Consider the following 18,816-nt stretch of genomic DNA (forward strand, 5'->3'; position numbering starts at 1 on the left):
GATCAACCTTGAGTTTTTTCAAGCAACATAGAGGAGCTACTGTCCGCCATTTCCATCGGTGCTGGAAATTAAAATCAAATTAAAAGGAAACTGTATCTAGATTCTGATGATTTGATACTTTTTTTCATCTTACTCTGAAACATTGACCCAAATTGTCGTGCATCAAACTGGATAGAACCTTAGGTACTTGTACAAAGAAAGGAATAATACTTGAATAAAGTTTCTGGGATGCGTATCTGGGCGAGATGTAGCAGGAGATAGAGATCTGAACACTTCGTAAACTGTATGTATTTCATTTCCCCAGAGTACCCAACGCAACTGTATCAGATTCACATAATTGAAGTAATCTTCCCAGTTCCATGTAAGCGAGAGCTCAAACAGGACAGTTTTTATAGTCTTTTATTTATGTTTGTTACTTTTATTCCTCCACAGGTCCAACGTTAGAGACCCCGTCCCTAAAATAAGATGATTAAGTCCTATATTAAGAAACTATGATTTATAAATCACTGAAAAAACATTAAAGATATTTAAAATCTCCTTTTTAAAGAGACACGCCAATGCCCCATGCAGCCTCATCAACAAATACATATTAAAGTACTTTGTGAAAGTGCTGGAACCGAATGGTGTGGGGGGGGTATATAACAACGGACGTTTATTTGGTACTTCGAGGCGGATCTATGGAAACACATTCGCTTTGCTTTAGTCAAATGTAATTCTTATCTCTCTCCAACCAAACAACCGGCCGCTCATCCACAATCAATATAATCCATCAATAAGTTACAGCCGTTGTGCAAACCAACATTTCCTCCTGCAGCATGGAGACAGAAGTCATATCCTTCCCCCCCCCCCCCCCGCAGTATCTAGATTGCAGCCCGACACGTTCCTGCCTCCTAAAAAGCTTCATCAAATCACTCAAGGCTGCTTAATGTCACCAAATAATTAGTTTGTAGGGGAAGAGACGGCTTTCTGCAGTCCTGGTCAAGTTGCGATCAGCAGTGAAAGTGATCGGATGAAGTAGATGTATCATGCATACCTCCCAACCATTCTGTTTTCCACGGGACAGTCTTACCTTAGCCACCCCACTTTTCAAAGTAGTTCCCCCCCCCCCCAAAAAAAAATATGAAGTCAAATAAACCAGCAGAGTATCAGATGACGGATTGCCTCAAGTTATTTGCTACAAATGTTTCTATAAGCGATGAAGCCAAGTGGAACCCAGAAGATGCTCTCCAGAGCAAGTTAACCTGATGCAGTGAAAACCTCCACGCATGCAACGTACACTTGGAGTCACACAACGTCCGAGACAAGCGGATATATTTCGGGAAAGTGCATTGTTACAGAATTGGCAAGTTTACTTAACAGAGAACTTAATGTCCTTTAAACATTTAATGGGCAATCAACCAACGGGGACTTTGATGACATCACATTCTAAATACATAGACATCTGCTCTTCTGGGAAGGCTTTCCACAAGATTTTGGGGAGTTTCTGTGGGAATTTTTGCCCATTCGTCCAGTAGAACATTTGTGAGGTCAGGCACTGATTTTGGACGAGACGCCTGTCTCGCAATCTCCGTTCCAGTTTATCCCAAAGGTGTTCGATGGGGTTGAGGTCAGGGCTCTGTGCGGCCGGTCAAGTTCTTCCACCCCAAACTCATCCAGCCATGTCTTTATGGAGCTTGCTTTGTGCGCTGGGGCGCAGTCAGGCTGAAGGGGACATACCAAGACATTTTGGACAATGCTCTGCTTCCAACTTTGTGGGGAAAGATTGGGGGAAGACCATTTTCTATTCTGTCATTAACTGCGCCCCAGCGCACAAAGCAAGATCATTGTCATTTCATTTTTTTCCCTTAAGTTTTATTGACATACAAAAAAACAACACAGAGCACTCTAAGAAGCTTTTTCAGTTAATACGGCAAGAACCTTTCAGTCAACTTTAAGTGACCTGACAATTAAACAGTATTTTACATAAATACCAATTGCATACGATGAGGTTATATAGGCCAATAAATAATTATAATAATGAATATACCAGGGAAGGGTTCGGGGAGATGGATAGCATGAGAGTTGTAGTTCTACTTATTTCCAGTTCTAATATTGACACAACTGAAAAAAAGGAATAATGATTTACCTGAGGGAATCAAAAAACAGCTCACATTCCTCAGGTATTTTGCCAGTACTTTGCCTGAGCCTCGGCGGCCATTTTGAAAGCATTCCCAAAACTGCAAACATGGATGCCTGATTGGGAGGGAAAGTGTTGGGGGGGCACATGGGATTCATAAAAAGGGGATAGGAGAAGCAACAATGAGAACAATTTTTTTCTAGTCATCAATTACTTAAACACAGGTGTTTTCCCATAAATAGAACTGCCTAGGAAAAAGAATTATATATATACACACATATATTATACACGCCTTTTTGGTTCATATTTCATCATTACTATATATGTATATATTTATTTATTATCATGGACTAGCTTGTACAAGCGATTCTGTACACAGTCCTGCCCTGAATCTGTTCAGATTGATTATAGCGCAGGCGAGGAGTCCCTGCCGAGTCACATAATGGCGGAGGCTGCGTCAACCTCCACATCTCCGACGAGATCACAAGTGAGACTCGCGGGGAACAGCAAACAAAAATAATAATGAAAAGCCCATAACTGTGCCCCGGGGCAACACGTGGAGTACGTTTCATGCTAAATTATAAAACAAAAAGAAAATCTGATTATTTCACTTCACAGAATCGGTGTGGGACTTCTGGAGTCGTAGATGACATCAAGAAGCACTTACTCTAAGAGCTGATAAGGGAACAGCCAAACACAAGTAAAGAGGCACATTTATCATTATCTGATATTGTAGCTTTTTTTTAAGCCAACTATACAATAAAAATAATATCAACTTTTTATAAAGGTAGAAAGTTTTAAGAATGTTTATACTTTATGAAGTTGCTTTCCTAGGGCAACCAGCAGCATCTGCTTGACCAAAAGACGTCCATTGCTATGATACTCCAAGGGGTTTATTCACTAAAGAGAATAAATACAAAATACCTTTGCTGTTATCAGAGAAATTCGGATATTTTTTAACCCACACCCTTGGAAAAATTAAGGGAGGCCCCTGATTTACACACCAGAGAAATATTAAACTACGCAAGATTAAGAAGACACTTCATAGAGAAGAACATCCTAAATAAAAATGATAATAGTCTGTTGGTCCCATTCTTCGGAGGGGAGTGGAAGAACCATGTTGGGAAAAGGGCAGATCACCTTTTGGGATGTCTAAATTGTTCTCCATTCAATTAATTGAATGCGATTTTGAACCAAGACAACGATCCATAACATTGGTCAATTGGAGGTTTATTACAAGGGAAGATGCTGGATCCTTTAAACATATTTGGTGGGACTGCATTGAGATACGAAACATTTTGAAAAATAACTATTTATCTTATTGAAGAGCCGACTGGCCAGGGATTCAAAATGAATGCCGAATCCGGACCATTTTTTACTTAAATCAAAGCACTGTTTCACTTAAGATTTTCCATCGGAAGTACCTACAAAATGGGAGGACCTGATATCCCAATTAGATCTTCAGACATCTATGGAAAAAGGTTTTTACAAAAATAATAAGGTAAAAATGGTAAATTATTATAACACTTGGAATCCATGGTTAGAAATGAGCACAAAAAAAAACGTAACTAAGCCGTATATTCAGGTTGGATTTCGTATAAATGAGGATGAAAGCGGATGAATAAAGAAAGATTTAATGATAGAAGATGGATATCTTCTTATGATTACTCTGTTAATTCCTAATGACTTTTATATGTTATGATTCTTTTTTATAAGCTGTATCTATACAATAAAAAGACACATTAAAAAAAAAAATATATATTTTGACTCAAAACTAAACAGCTCTTTAGAATTCCTTATTTGTATTCCTTCAATTCTTCCTCGTCTTTCAATACTGTCAATGTATTCTGAAGAATGAGGGGTATTTTATTTTCCATTTCACTGACCTGCTTCTGAATGACTCTTGCATAAATTTCTCAACTCAACCATATCAGAAACAGTTCTTAGAATGGACTCCATTCCCAAAATGTTTTGTGTCTGTTTTCAATTTGTGGTAAAAAATTGTCAGTCTATAAAAATCTATAAAAATGGATGGAATGTGATAAGACCTCCTGGAGAAACTCGTCAGAAAAACCTTGTCCTTGCCCAAGTTTCAGTTCTTTGTTCCCTTCCTAGAAGCACAAGGTGCAGTGGATAGCTGCCCCTAAAGTGGTAGGGCCACAGTGGATACCAGGCTCCCAGTCTTCTTCTGGGGTCACACTCCCCAATGGGGGGATTATGTGGCCTCTAACTAATTTTCTAGGGTTCCCCAATGACAGAGCCCACTAAAGTCTTTAAGGAGGGGTGGTGGTCCACCACCCACCAACAAACCGAGTCTTCATTTCCAGGGCAAAACTAAAGGGACCATATAAAAAAACACTAACACACAAGCAAACTGTAAACTACGTCCTGTACCAGCCTCAGCCAATGGCTGGTGTTATAAAAATGTTTCCCTTCACCGCCATCCATAGGCTAGGGCATATTTACATTAGAGAGTAAAGTAAAGTGTGTAGAAGGGTCTTAACGAGCTCTTATCAACCCAATAGAGTGAATAGAGCCCCCCGCTCAAGCATGCCCACAATGCCAAGAGTCCTGGTGGACCAGACCAGTGAGCTCTGAGAGTAGATACTTGGCCTTATGGCCAAAGGACTAAGCTTTGAAAGGTAACATTCAGGCGCTGTACACACCCTGCCGTTTGTGAATTCTTACATGACTCCACAGTCCACCTTTCTAAACAGTAAAATAACCCAGACTGATAACACTATCGTAAAAAAAAGTTACGGTTATAACGGAAATAAAAAGTACACGTCATTGTATTCCACTACTCCACGCGTACAGATATTTATACATATTTCAACACCCCTATTATTTGAGAAAAAAAGAAAGAAAGTGGTACGGCCTGCCCGTATTTGTAGCCCAAGGGTTCTTTTGCCCCGAGCCACTGGCCTCAAACAGGTGGAACTGGGAAGTCCTGCTTTGTGACTTTTAAGCAACGTGCCTTACTGAAGAGTTAGCACTTACTGGTTTTAAGACTGCTGCAGGGCTATTTAGTTACGGGAAGAATGACCTCCATTGTTACTAGCGTGCGTCTCTCAAATATTGGAGGCTCGTTTGAGCAGAGACCTCCTCACTTTTTGTTGTCTGCCCTGTCTGCAGCGTTGTGGAATATGATGGCATTTTCTAAATCAATAAGTAATAACAACATACAGGTCCGCCATATTTTTCCTTCTATGTAGACCTTTAGGTGACATATTATAGCTCAGCTCCATGTAAACTGGCATTAAACTTTATTTTTAACCCTTTGCTGTTGGATCCTTGCTGTTGGAAGCGTTAAAAATATTCACCCTTTTTTATGGGTCCGACATGGAAGTCAAACTGCCAGGAGGGCTTTGACCACTGAATCATGTCTAATGTTTGTTATTTCGGAGAACCTCTAATAACTTGGTCAATGAGGGAAAAGTTAATTTCGTTAGAAGTATGTGAGTACTAGGAATTTGTCCTTTACCGGTCCCCATCATTTATTGCCACCAAAGGTGAATAAGCCGTCTTATAAGGTAGAAGTTGAATGCATTGGATCACTTGGTGATGGTTCCATCATAAATGCAGAAAGTAGACATTTCTGATTTCTCATGCCGAATATGAAAGTTACCTCCAAGTCAGCAAATCAATTAATTGCAGTTATCTTTACAGACACTTTGGGCACTTTTTGCTTCATAAACCTCTAGACAACGGGACTTGTCGAGAATTTTGACCTAGGGCCCAGGAGGACAGCAGCTGCCACATCAGCTGGTTGGGGGGACCAGAGGTCTTCCTTATAACTGGCCCACTATACCCTATAGCTGGCACAGCCCTCATAGTAACATTATGCAGCAGGGCTCCACTTTGGGAGCGGAGTGCTGGAATATGATGTCATATCTGGTCGCTCAGTAGAGAGAGCAGTGGTCATTTAGGTAAGGGCTGTGGCAGACGTTGCGCTGCCCTGGTTCAGGTCTAGAGCAGCGCTGAGCCTAAATACCCCAGATGTGGGTTTCATATTAAGTGATTTGGTGCAATACTTGCAAAAGTGATTTTATTGCCACAGCATCTATTGGCAGCAGATCCAGGGAGAGGCAGTCCTCCTGCTGCAAAGCCGGGGGTCAGATTGCACTCTTGGGTGATCAGGTTCCCCGGTGTTTTGCTACTCAATAGACCTGTTAGAGGAAAGATATCTGATCTCCCCAACCGGCCCATTTACACCACGGCTCAGCACAGCCTCCATAAACTGCATTAAAAGGCGCTGCACGCCTTTAAGGCACAGTGCACCTGATATGACATCATATTCTAATGCCCTGTAGTAGACACGGTGGCCACGGAGGGGGCATCAGGTGTTGCTTATAAATGATCCCCCAGCAGTGTCAGTTCAAATTTTGACTGCTTGCCAAGAATAACCTTGAAATACACAACTTTATTTTTTTTTAAAAAAGGCACATTGGTCATCTGAAGACAGCCTCTGTTCCCCACTTCCTGTGTGCGGCAAGATATGATCGAAGGAACCACCGTCCCCTAAACTCAGGTGGAAAGACTCTGTCACTAGCAGGAACTGGGTCATCGTCCTGACATCAACCTCATGAAAATCCGCTGAAGGAATTAACATGCTGTTCCCCTTAGAAAAAAAATTAGAGGAACTCTTTAGTATGTTAAGCAAATAAACCTAATCAGATCTGTCCTTCTATTCTTTCTTCTAAAGGTTTAATCACATCAAGAGAACACAGAAACCTTCAAGTCAAGAAGTCTTTTTGGTTTCTATGGCGTCATATGAGTCAAAATTTTATTTGATTCCGGAATTATCTTTGGGGTGTTTCAGAGCACTAGAGATGTTGGTTGTGTTGTTGCATTTTGTTATAAAAGTGTTACATTCAGCAGATTAGGTGGAACAGATCCTTTAAGGATCACACCCTACGGATAAAAGGTCTCACTCCCTTAGCAGGGACATTAACCAGCGACGTATCCCGGCCTAGGCCAACTAAGCCTTGGCGGAGGTCAGTGCCCGTGCTGCAAAACTCAGCACAGAGTGCCAGGATATGATGTCATATCCCAGCGCCCTATAGTGAAGATGGCGCCCACATAGGGGGAGGCTGGGGTCACTGCCTAGAGCAGCTCCAAAAGTAATCAACCATGCATGGATGATCCATAAAGGGCATGTTCCTAGAGTCCAAACGTTTCAGGAATCATGCTGGGACAGCCTTTGGAAATTACGGATCCTGAACATATCGGCGCGCCTTGGTTAGAAGAAGAAACCAAGGGAATATGAAAATGTCATCTTAACCAAATCAGCCAATGACTGGGGACTGCCAAAGCAGAAGAAGACGAGGCGAGCTGCAGATCTCCCTGCTGTCTCTGGCCAGCCTAGCAGGACAGAAGCTCTTCTTGGGTGAGTTGAAGCTCCTCTTTGGTGCATCTCCGTTGACCTTAACCCAACAAACTCATAGCAACCTTGTCCGGGGCCCAGATATTGCTAGTTATTCCGCAAGAATGTTCCAGCTACTAAAGGAAGCAGCCCTGCTTCTGCTAAACCAGATTCTTTAGTGAGCTGCTTTTAATCACCGCCGCTGTGCTCAAACCCTGCAGGATCAGGAGAAGACACCATAAAAGACTCTGCAGATTTAGCACAGGACCAACCAGCATGCACCGTAAACAAAAATCTATATAGACGCTCAACAAGAGTGAATTCCGACTCGGAGTCCTATAGAATAAAATATTTAGGTGAGTCTCGTAGTCACGCCATACCACAGCACCCATCTCCGATGAGTTCAGCAAGATACGGCGTCGGTGACTTCTACCGTTATATGGATCTCAAGCAAGCCACGCTGGTGCCAGCTCGAGCGACATCGCGGCCAACTATGTTCTCTTAGCCTCGCCAGCAAGCTTTGCCAAAAAAACAAAAAACAAAACTAGGAGCTAGAGGCTAAAAAAAAAAAAGATCTCGCAGGGAAAGGTTACCAGATATAACTGGGGCTGCTGCTGATGAAAATTTAATCGGGCTGGCGCGGTACACAAAGCCAATGTGAGTATGAAGACAGGCCCAAAAATAAATCAGAAGTCACCTGACACCCAGAACAAAACACTGGCCCTCTACCAGGCGTCAATAAAGTTTGTTTGGAACTTTTTGGATCTTCTCTGTGACCAATACAACAAATACTTCAAATGTGCACGTCAGCGCTGTAATAACAGAGTGAAGGAAGTGAGTCACAAGGGGCCCTTTGGCTCCTGGTGGCCCTTGATCTCTTCTCGTCTGCTTTGCTGCTCCACAGCAGCAGTGACTCAAATCAACGCGGAATGACATCATATCTCAGCGACTCCGCTCGCTGATACCGAGGAGCCGCGTGAGGAGCTTGGGAGGAAAGAGGTTTGGAGACAACGCGAGCAAAGACAGGACCTGAAAATCCTCTAGAGCTGAGTGAATGTGACCTTTAGGTATATATATATATATATAAATATACTTTGGTTTTTCTATAAGTCAAGGTGCGTTGTTTACTGATTTTACATGGCCAATGATACCTTTTTACCATATTTCCTGCTTTCAAATTCCACACTCCTAGTAAAGCAGTAACAGTGACATATTCACTATGTATATATATATGTATATATATATATATATATATATATGTATTGATACACACATACACAGACACTTTCATTCAAAAGTTTGGGGTCACTGAGCTGTCTTCATGGAAAACAAGGACATTTCTGGCTGTAACATAATAGCAAAAGGGTTTTCTAACCCATTGGAGCACAGGAGTGATGGGAGTGATGGGAGTGATAAAGGAGTGATGGGAGTGATAAAGGAGTGATGGGAGTGATAAAGGGCCTCTGTACGCCTATGAAGAGATTTCATTAAAAATCAGCCGTCTCTGGCTACAACAGTCATTTCTGATCCGTTTCATGATATTTTAATGGTCAAAATTAGCTTTTCTTTAAAAAACTGTGACCCCAACCCTTTTGACGGCGGCGTATATCCTGTATATATCTTGTATGGAGCTGCACTGGGCCAGCCCTGTTGAGTTTCTACTAATTTGGCCCCGAATAACGTCAGAGTGCTGACATTTTCCACTGTACCCGAACTCTTCAAAAGGTCAGCATTTATTAAACAAACCCCACCGATCTCTGAAGGTCGCCAGCTTCGTGGTCCCTCTTCCAGTATGCGTTGACCCCTTATGAATAAATTATCTTGCCCCCACCAGGCAGGTAACATCAGTTCTGCCTCTGGGGCCCGATGGCTGTGACACACAAACACTCATTTCGCAATTCCTTTCCTGCATAGCTTGGGTTAATTTGACACCTAACGGGTGACACGGGATGCCACAAATTCCACCGCCTTGATTAATTCACGTACACCGGCGCATTTCTCAAAAAAGGGGAATTCTCGTCTTAGAAAGCCCCACCACGAAAGGTGTTAGGAAGGTGACTCTGGACCTTTCCTCCTCTTACCCTTTCTTTCCTCCTCTTACCCTCCCTTCCCCTTTCACCGCCAGCCACCGACATAACCGTCGGACCCTGGATCCCAAACATGACATCATGTCGCCAAACGCCCCGGTCACCCACCCACCTCGGTGTCAAAGTGCAACCCAACCCAAAACCCAGCAACCCCCCCTTTACAACCAGTTTGGGAACAAGAACTGACCTGCAACATTGTAGCCCTTGTAGACACTATGTAGCTGTCACCCTGATTAACCCTTCGCATTCTCCCTGTCCTGTCCCCCCCCCTTGCTTTGCTTTGCTTCTGTATTTATCTGTCCTTCTATGCCTCCTACACATTTCTGGAGATGATCACAGACCCTATCATTACACCCTTATTTATAGCATGTAGAACAACATGACAGACAGACAGACAGACAGACAGATAACTGACCTGGAGAGATGTTTCAGGATCTGCTTCTTTATAATCCCAGCCATGGTGAGACCTTTAAAAATGTCCTCTGGTTATTAAAGGGTTAATCAGGTCGGGGGGGGGGCTTCTCGTCTACAGCCGGCAGCCGGCAGGTCCCTCCATAGCCGCGGACTGGTGGCAGATGCCAGGTGCGGGTGCTCAGTGCCACAGGATCCGGGGGGCACCATCACACAGCGTCCATCTTAGCCGCACCATCACCTAGAGACAGGCAGCAGGGGGCGGGGCCAGGGGGGTGACTCAGGCTGGGGAGTGTCAGAGGCAGGACAATGGAGGGGGAGGGCTAACCCTTTCCTGTCCAGATTCCTGAAGCGAACGGTGCAGGGATAGGGAAGGAGGGAGGGGGCGGCGTGGGGGTCGGAGGGCTGCCGCTGCTGCAGTGTGGGTAGGAAGCGCAGCGCTGCCGCTTCATATTATACCGCACTTTAGGATTTTCTATAACTAGTATTTTGGTTGGATTTGGGAAAATGCCTTTTTTTTTGTTTAAAACTATTTGGCAGCCATGTGAAGTATTATTCTAAAATGATAACGTTTTTTTCCCTGACCCTGTTTCTGATTGTCAGTCCCTCTTTGGCACACTGATCCAGGGGTGAGCTGGCACCTTCTGGCCTGGAGGGGGCAAGGAAAGCCAAGTGGCCCCTTGCCAACGCCAAACATACACACTGACACTAACACACATACTTACACTTACTCATACTCGCTAACATACACTCCAAACACCACTTACATATTAATGCTAGCACAAAAACATTTACACATACATATCCATGCAAACATATGCACATTCATGCTCACACACAAACGCTTACATATACACATTCATGCTCACACAAACACTTACATATACGCATTCATACTCACAAATGCTTACATATACACATTCAAGCTCACACACAAATGCTTACATATATACATTCATGCTCACACACAAATCCTTACATATATACATTCATGCTCACAAACACGTATACCCATTCATGCTCACAAATGCTTACATATACACATTCATGCTCACACACAAATGCTTACATATACACATTCATGCTCACAAATGCTTACATATACACATTCAAGCTCACACACAAATGCTTACATATACACATTCATGCTCACACACAAATCCTTACATATATACATTCATGCTCACAAACACGTATACCCATTCATGCTCACACACAAACGCTTACATATACACATTCATGCTCACACAAACACTTACATATACGCATTCATTCTCACAAATGCTTACATATACACATTCATGCTCACACAAACGCTTACATATACACATTCATGCTCACACACAAACGCTTACATATACACATTCATGCTCACATGCACATTCATGTTAACACACACACTTATACAAACATTATCATTCTAACATACATACATTCATACATACTCCCTGCCTTAGCCTCTCACTGGCTCGCTCCCTCACCGGAAGGTTTCTCTCTGTCTACTTGTGACCAGCGGGATAACATAGCCTTGCATTATGTGACCTGCCTCCCATGCCAGTCCAAAATTTCCACAAAGGGCCAGTCCACTGACAGCCTTTCCATTTTCCTCCAAAGGAACAGAGATTTGAGGATTTTTAGGATTAAACTTTAATAGATTTAGAGAATAATCCAAGAAAAATCCTTAAAATTGATTTTTCTTGGGATTGATCTTCAGTCTTCTTGTAAATTGAATGGTTCATCTTGTCCAATTAAATTTGTACTGTAATGATTGATTGACCAATCAAAAAAAGGAACCATAGCTGGGTAAACGCTGGTTTATGACCTTGTTAAATGTTAAATAGGTGGCTGGGATTTATTCTTTATAGCACATAAAGCAGATCTGGCAGATTAAGAGATGCCATTGTCATATATCTGTTAACCATTTCATTTCCAGACATATTTATTGCAACTGAAAGTATGGACTGTAAGAAGTGTTACAACTTTCCTTAGAGAGTGAAAGATAAATGGAACAGCCTCCCAGCAGAAGTGGTAGATGCTATTACAGTGAGGGTATTTCAAAATGTGCAGGATAGAGAAACGGCTACTGAAACTAAGACGAGACCAACAACTGATTAAGGTCCTTAAAACAGGAAAAACAGGCAGTCTGGATGGGGTTGAATGGGTCTGATCTGCTGTCAAATTATTTCTTTTTCTAAACTGCAATTCCACATCTAACCACCGGAGGCATCAGTAGTACATGCACATAGGTGTTAAAGGGACAGTAACGCATCAAAAGCCTCCATGATTATAAAGTCTACTGGAAAGAATAATTGGGCTTGATTACCTTTTGAGGGTTATGTACATTAGAAAAGGTAACCCTGTGTTTGCTTCTGTGACATCAGTGCGGGGCAGGTTCTTCCACCCCACCCCAGGGGCCAAAAGCCCTAGTTGTGGTTCCCCAGCCAATCATAGGCAGTAAAACCTAGACCTGTTCATGTCTGCGGGGGGGGGGGGTTCCTATGAGATCGCTGGAGCATGAATAAGAAACTCATCCCCTTAATAGTTTAGGAGAAAAGGGCCCTTTACCTATGGCCGATGCTCCGTTCTCTGTCCCGGTCTGCAGAAGAGAATCCCTGCCTGATGTATGATACAGAAACAGCCGCCTCCTGAATGGTCAGAAACCAGCTTTTATGGAGAACTCCCACCTTAGTCAATAAACCCCTCTGCAACTCCAGTGAAGAACAGTAAAACATACTATAATTAGCAGGAACAATCTTTTAGCTCCTTTGGTGAAAGCCAACTTTTATTAAAGGGGTAGTCGCATCATTTTTTTCCTTTTTTTCATACTTATTCCCCAACAAAATATCTTTATTTTTACCAGACCTGGTTAATCAGTACAGGTATCAGCGCACGCGCAGGTACTACATTTTGCCTCTTCAGCGTAATTATTATTCTTCATTGTTTTACATAGCGCCGTCATATTCCGCAGCGCTTTCGGAGCGTACCAGAGCCTAGGGGCATAGCAGCTTTAGCATAGAGAACATCCGCTGTACGTCGCCTTGGAACATGATGGTGCAATATAAATCAATAATAATAATACGGCCAACATCAATTTAAAAAAAAAATATTAAAATGATTAATTGTTGCTTTAATAACATCCACAGTGTTCAAGTTCATAAAAATCCCCATAAATCCCCCAAAAAACTAAAATTTAACCCTTAAGGATCTGCAGAGAAACTTTGCAGAAATAAAAGTTCTAAGGTGGCAAAAATTGAATATTCTTGGTTATTTTGCACTATACTTTTGTACAGCTCATCATCATCATCATCAGTACCCACCCCCACCCTGTGCAGAGGCTGACTCTGCATCCTGCCCTACATACAGAGGCTGATTGCCCCAGGGGGGGAGCAGTAATGAGTGTGTATGCGTGGCACTTTCCCCAGCCTCTTAGCAGGAGTGGCCAGGCTGGGTGTGATCTCATGGAGAGGGAGGGGGGGTACTTTTTGGATTTTTTTTGGACAGCCCACACTATGAGATCCTTAGGAACCTGTGACCAGTCTCTTCCCAGATCATTGGTCAGATCTTAAAGGGAAACATTGTAGCCACTCCAAGGAGATCCCATTGATTAAACATTTAGCTCAATTGTTGCAATCACAGCACTGGATCGTCGTCATCATCATCATCATCATCATCATCATCATCATCAGGAACATCAACCATGTCTAATGCAAGGCAGAGGAACAAGGGCAGCTCTCCAGACTCCAGCTCCCAGGCAGCTGCAAGTGATGTGGCAAGAAAGGGCAATAAACCCAAGGGGTCACCAGCTTCTGGGGCAGGATCTGGGGCATTTTGGAAACTTCTGACTTTTCTCTTCTATGCATCCCTGATTGCAGTCTCTGCCTGCCTTGGGTTCCTTGTGTATAATCTGCTGTCAGAAGTTGCCCAGATGAACAGCAAATTACATCACTTATCAGAGCAAAAGGGTGAGCTGGCTGAGACCGTGGACACTCTGCACAAACAGGTAAATTGGTTAAAATTGTGATTCTGAAAATGCTACTTTTCCACAGGTGATCTAGAGGATTCAAATACAGGGGCCCAAATGCATTTAATATACATAAAATAAGTGGTTACATGGAATAGCAGCCCTGTGTGTGTTGGGAATTGCTATAACTGTATAATCAACTTTTTGGGGTTTTTTTTTTGTATTTTACAGTAATTATTTTATCTGATGTGTATTAGGCTGATACATCTGAATTTCCCTGCAGGCTCCTCCAGATATAGCACAAGAATTACTTTTATGGATATTGCCGGGTTTTCTCTTTTCACAACTTATTTTAATATTCTTCTTCTAAATGTAACCATTATTTATTTGTTTTTTTTGAATGAATGTGTGAAGCCCCATTGTACTTCTTACAGAGCCCTAATTTCAATATCTGGGTGAACCCTCTCCCAGGTCTTTAACCTAATTTGTTTGGGGTGGAGGGGTAAATATATTACATTTCATACACTGGATTAACCCTTTCCTGGCTCTGGGGCAAGAACATGTGAAATGCATATGTGTCAAGGAAAAATGGCTGACGTGGTCCCCCCTACCTAACATGAGTTTAGCAGCTACTGAGTGCAGCCCACCTATAGGGCGGGGGGGTATTTATATGTCGGGACTGATTCTCCGCAGCCCCCGTTTTATCGAGGTAGACATATTAAACCCCTTTCTTTTGCTCGCACCGGCACCCTAGCTTGTCGAACAGGCTACTGTGGCAGAGGTGCGGATGGGGTCAATCCCAAACCCAGCTGTAAGGGAGGAGTGATATGGAAGCATACGCATGCACGTGGCTCTCCTGACAAGCTGTCACGGGACGCTCTCCAGGTGAATAGCCGAGGAGCATCCTACGCTTGCGCGTGCATATTGGTTAGTTAGGTTTACGAGGGGCACGGATCTGTAACCTGTAGCTTCGGGAAGGGTGTCAGACCCAATTTCAAAAACGGTGCCATCAGTGGGCCTGGTTCCTTGGGTTTGACCCAATTCTGGACCTGGACCCCATAGTCACAGGTTCCCTCTCTAGTGTCCTACGTCTTGGAGGTTCCAGGGGAAAAAAAACTGACTATTTCACCAAGCACCATATTATATGATGTAAGCTTAACTGAGCAAGACCCTCTTAATCTGTAAGTCGAATTGTTATGTTATATACTACTTATGTCCAGTTTACCCGTTGCACATGGGCTGACAGGGACCCACGTACGGGCCGGCTCTGATGTGTTCGCCTTTTGTGAATTGTACTATACATTTGTGGTGTTGGGAGATGACCGGTGATGGTGCTGTATAGGCGAATTGCATGTCCAAAGAGTACTAATTTCCACGAGATAACATTGAAAACATTCTGGAACCAAGTAGTAAATTTGAAGCGGAAATATCATAAATCAGTAATATTTTAGTTGGAAAGTTTGGGACGGTTTTGAGGGCATGTGGGGCAAAAAATCCTGAACCTCCTTATTCTGCACCACCTGCCCTCACACCAATTGACTGGTGAAACCTCCATGCACATTTCTGGGACACGCCAAGATGGTTCCTTGAAGCTCTCTGGAATAACTTGAATTAATCAAACTTTATATTAGTCATATCGGTCTCACATTTTCCTCTTTCCTTGCAGGTGGAGTTGCTTCAGAAAACGGTTGGGCGCGTGGAATTCATCTCAAAAGACATTCAAGAAAAGCAGCTACTACAAGATTCATCCATCAAAAAAAGCGAAAAGGAATTGGATCAAGTCGGGGTGATTCTTAAAAAACTCCAGAAAGACCTGTCTAGTGTCATTCAGGACGTGACCGCTCAAGGAGACAGAGATTTAATACAATTTGAAAATACGATGAGTGAAAAGTTTACAGAGCTGAACAATTCCATTAATGAGAATATCGCTGAAATATCCAAGGTGCAGAAATCCAGCCAGGATGAGATTAAAAGCGTGAAAGCTAAACTAGCGTCGTTAGAAGAGTTCGATTACGTCAAGGAGGACCTTAAATTACTAAAAGAAACAACATCTGAGTTGAAAACATCTTTGAAATCCAAAGAAGAATCTGTTGAGTGGTTGATGAACAACGCGTTACATGGAGAGTCTGTTACGTCCAACAGCAACGACATCGAACAGCTCAAAATTTCACACAATGACTTAAAGAGAGGCCTAGAGGCCCAGCTAACCGCAGTAGAAGACTTGAAAGAAAAGGTCTTGAGAAGCGAAGAATCCAACGTAAAGAACGAGCTAGAGAGGCTTATCAAAGAATTTGACCAAATCTCTCTGTCCGTCTCAGAAATGGAAAATAATTATGTCTCTGCTAACAACGACCTGCTCAAGGAAATCGAAAGTAACAAAGACAGCATCGAATCCAAATTAAGCCCTCTAGAAAATCTTGTAGAATCACTGACTGGCCAAGTCACTCAGCAGCTGGAGAAGGTGGAGGCCTTTAAAGCCAGCTTTGGCGAATACAGCAGGAGGTTGAACGCTGTAGAAGAAGCATATACCGGACTCAAAACGTTATCAACCTCCAGAGGCGAACCGGCTGCCGAAGCCTTGTCGGCGTTAGAGGAAGGTCAACAAACTCTGTCCCATCGCGTTGATGCATTAAAGTCTTCTGTGGCAGAACTTCCCAATGTGGCATCTGAGTTTGAGAAGCTCCAAGTGGACGTCACCAGCGTACTAGAAGCACACAGGAATCAGATAGAAGAGTTGAAGGACGATTATGACCAGTGGAAGGTCAACACCGAACAAACTCTAAATGAAATTGGCTCCTCCGACCGTGTGGGACAAGTACCCAATGATGGGCTGCAGTCCTCCGTTAGCCAACTGGAGACAGATTTGAAGATGCTCAGGACGGCAGTGGACAGTTTGGTTGCGTACTCTGTCAAAATCGAAACTAACGAAAAAGAATTGGCATCTGTGAAAGACTCTCTCGAAGACCTAAGGCAAAGTTCGGATAAATTGTTAGTTAAATTAGAACAAATCCAGGAGAAAGTATAACTGCACTAATTTTGTAGTGAATAAAAATGTAGGGGCTTTTTTTCAAACTTTGGAACTCATTTGTTTGCATTAAAATATTTTTTCTTTTTTCGGTATGTTTTTTTCTAACTTTTTTTTGTTATGTATGTGTGTGTGTGTGTGTTTGAAAGGGCCCGTGCACATTATAGCTTTATTTTATTCACACTTGTATTCCCGCTTCCTATCTCATAGGTCTACCTTTTTTCTTTCCGCTGTGACCTTGCAGCATCTTGTAGCAGCTAGGAAACCTGAAACCCTACAGATGTTGAATGATCTGTCCACAAAAAAAAAATATCTAAAAGGCGCTTCAGTTTTCTGTTGTCTAATACCTAGTTATGAATTCTGCTATCAGAACTTTAGCCCACCAACGGGTAATTATCTGTTGAACGTGGCAGGTTCCATCACTTAGTTCCTCCCAGCCAGGTCCATGAAACCTCCACCAGTCCTTAGAATTTCAACTGACCCTTGTGTCTCCGCTGATCTCCGAAAACAGTAAATTTACTGCTATATAACAGGAACACAAAGTATGGAACATAAGAATGGAATACCACTTGGACAAAGACCCTAGGGAACATGGTTGGCCAACAGAAAGCTCTTCTGATGTTGTTCAAGTACAAGATCGACAATGCTCAGCCTGCTTTTAGTTTGATTGCCAAATGACTCAGAAACTTCTTGTAGATGACCCTTGGCCAAAACAGGTGGACCTTATTTATATAGACTACATACAAAAGTAGACTTTGAAGGCAGAGAAGACCCATTCCTCCCATGTGGGCTAACTTTACATCCGAGCCCCTGACCCTCTAGTTTTATATTATGACTTCTTGTTCTTTAAAATAAACGTCCCTCTTGGTGGATCAAACACCATGGAAAACGGTTGGCCGTTTCTATTCATCGCTTTACCGTGTTTTTTTTTTTGTATTTACAAATACATTTGGCTCATTCTATAATAACTATTATGTTATAATTCTATACAGGACGCCCCTCCTGTGTCTTTTTGGTGAAACGCATTCATTATCCAGACGCTGGAGGCATTTAGGTTCGCGGTGGACGGGATGTATTCTGTAATAACTCAGGTACTGAATATAAAAGCACTAGTTGGAAAAGGAGATATAATTGATCCATTGTTGTGTGCGCTCGGAGCAATGTTGCTTTACCGGTTACTGTATTTATGCTAGTGGAACATGACACTATTCTAAACAATCTATATCGTTGCCAAGATGCGCTGCGGGTTGCTGATTCAGTGTTGAAAAAAAGTTGAATTATCAGCATAAACGCGACATTCTCTCTAATCTTTTCCTGGTTCAACCAGACTAGGCGTGTTCACAAAAGATATGCTTTTTATTCCACGGCAGTATTGCTAATAATATTTGTCCCCATCGTACGTCGTTTCAATGTTACACTATTTTCGTTTGTGGAAGAGGGTATTGGAATGGATCCAATAGAAGAATGGCGAATAGAAGAATGGCGAAGACAGTTAACGGTGGCACATGGCTACTTGGGGTAAGAATCGCCCAATAATCTAAGCCACTTTTAAAGTTACAGACAATTTCTTTTTGAGATAACCGGCCTTTTTAAAGAAAATTTTAAGCCTGACATCTGCATTGGAGGCCCAGTGACAAATTCTGACCCGTCCATAATATTTCTCCCTTTTTCAATTAAATTGTATTTGTTACTAATCAGAATATACAAAGTTCCCTTTCCAGGAATGTTGCTGAAAGCACTTACCATCCCCTTAATCACAAACCTGACTCCATTATGGAAGAGCTCAGTGAGTCGCTGCGAGGCCTTCACAAGTCAGTTGGTCCACCAGGGTGATTCACACTCGGGCACTCT

General features: G+C 42.6%; 2 protein-coding genes across 2 annotated transcripts in view; one reads left to right on the forward strand and one right to left on the reverse strand.

The window, feature by feature from the left end:
* The window catches only part of LOC149287264 (bridge-like lipid transfer protein family member 3B), a 38,326-nt gene extending 24,648 nt beyond the window's left edge, over nucleotides 1-13,678 (reverse strand). The window contains exon 1 of the mRNA XM_089492997.1: nucleotides 13,614-13,678. Within this exon, the coding sequence (XP_089349123.1) occupies nucleotides 13,614-13,678 (65 nt within the window). The remainder of the gene's footprint in view (nucleotides 1-13,613) is intronic.
* Nucleotides 13,677-16,965, forward strand: LOC149287265 (cytoskeleton-associated protein 4-like). Its single transcript, XM_089492998.1, has 2 exons — nucleotides 13,677-13,979; nucleotides 15,607-16,965. The coding sequence occupies exons 1-2, from the start codon at nucleotides 13,677-13,679 to the stop codon at nucleotides 16,963-16,965; spliced, it is 1,662 nt and encodes a 553-aa protein (XP_089349124.1).
* The last annotated feature ends 1,851 nt before the right edge of the window (nucleotides 16,966-18,816 follow it).

The sequence above is a fragment of the Sceloporus occidentalis genome, unplaced genomic scaffold, assembly GCF_023333645.1.
Source record: "Sceloporus occidentalis isolate IW3139 unplaced genomic scaffold, rSceOcc1.0.p SCAF_62, whole genome shotgun sequence".
NCBI classification, from domain to species: domain Eukaryota; kingdom Metazoa; phylum Chordata; class Lepidosauria; order Squamata; family Phrynosomatidae; genus Sceloporus; species Sceloporus occidentalis.

Excerpts from the sequence above, each read along its gene's own strand:
- LOC149287265 (XM_089492998.1), top strand. The coding sequence starts at position 13,677 with ATGTCTAATGCAAGGCAGAGGAACAAGGGCAGCTCTCCAGACTCCAGC. Across the intron at positions 13,980-15,606 it reads TGGACACTCTGCACAAACAG|GTGGAGTTGCTTCAGAAAAC; the intron begins GTAAATTGGTTA and ends CTTTCCTTGCAG.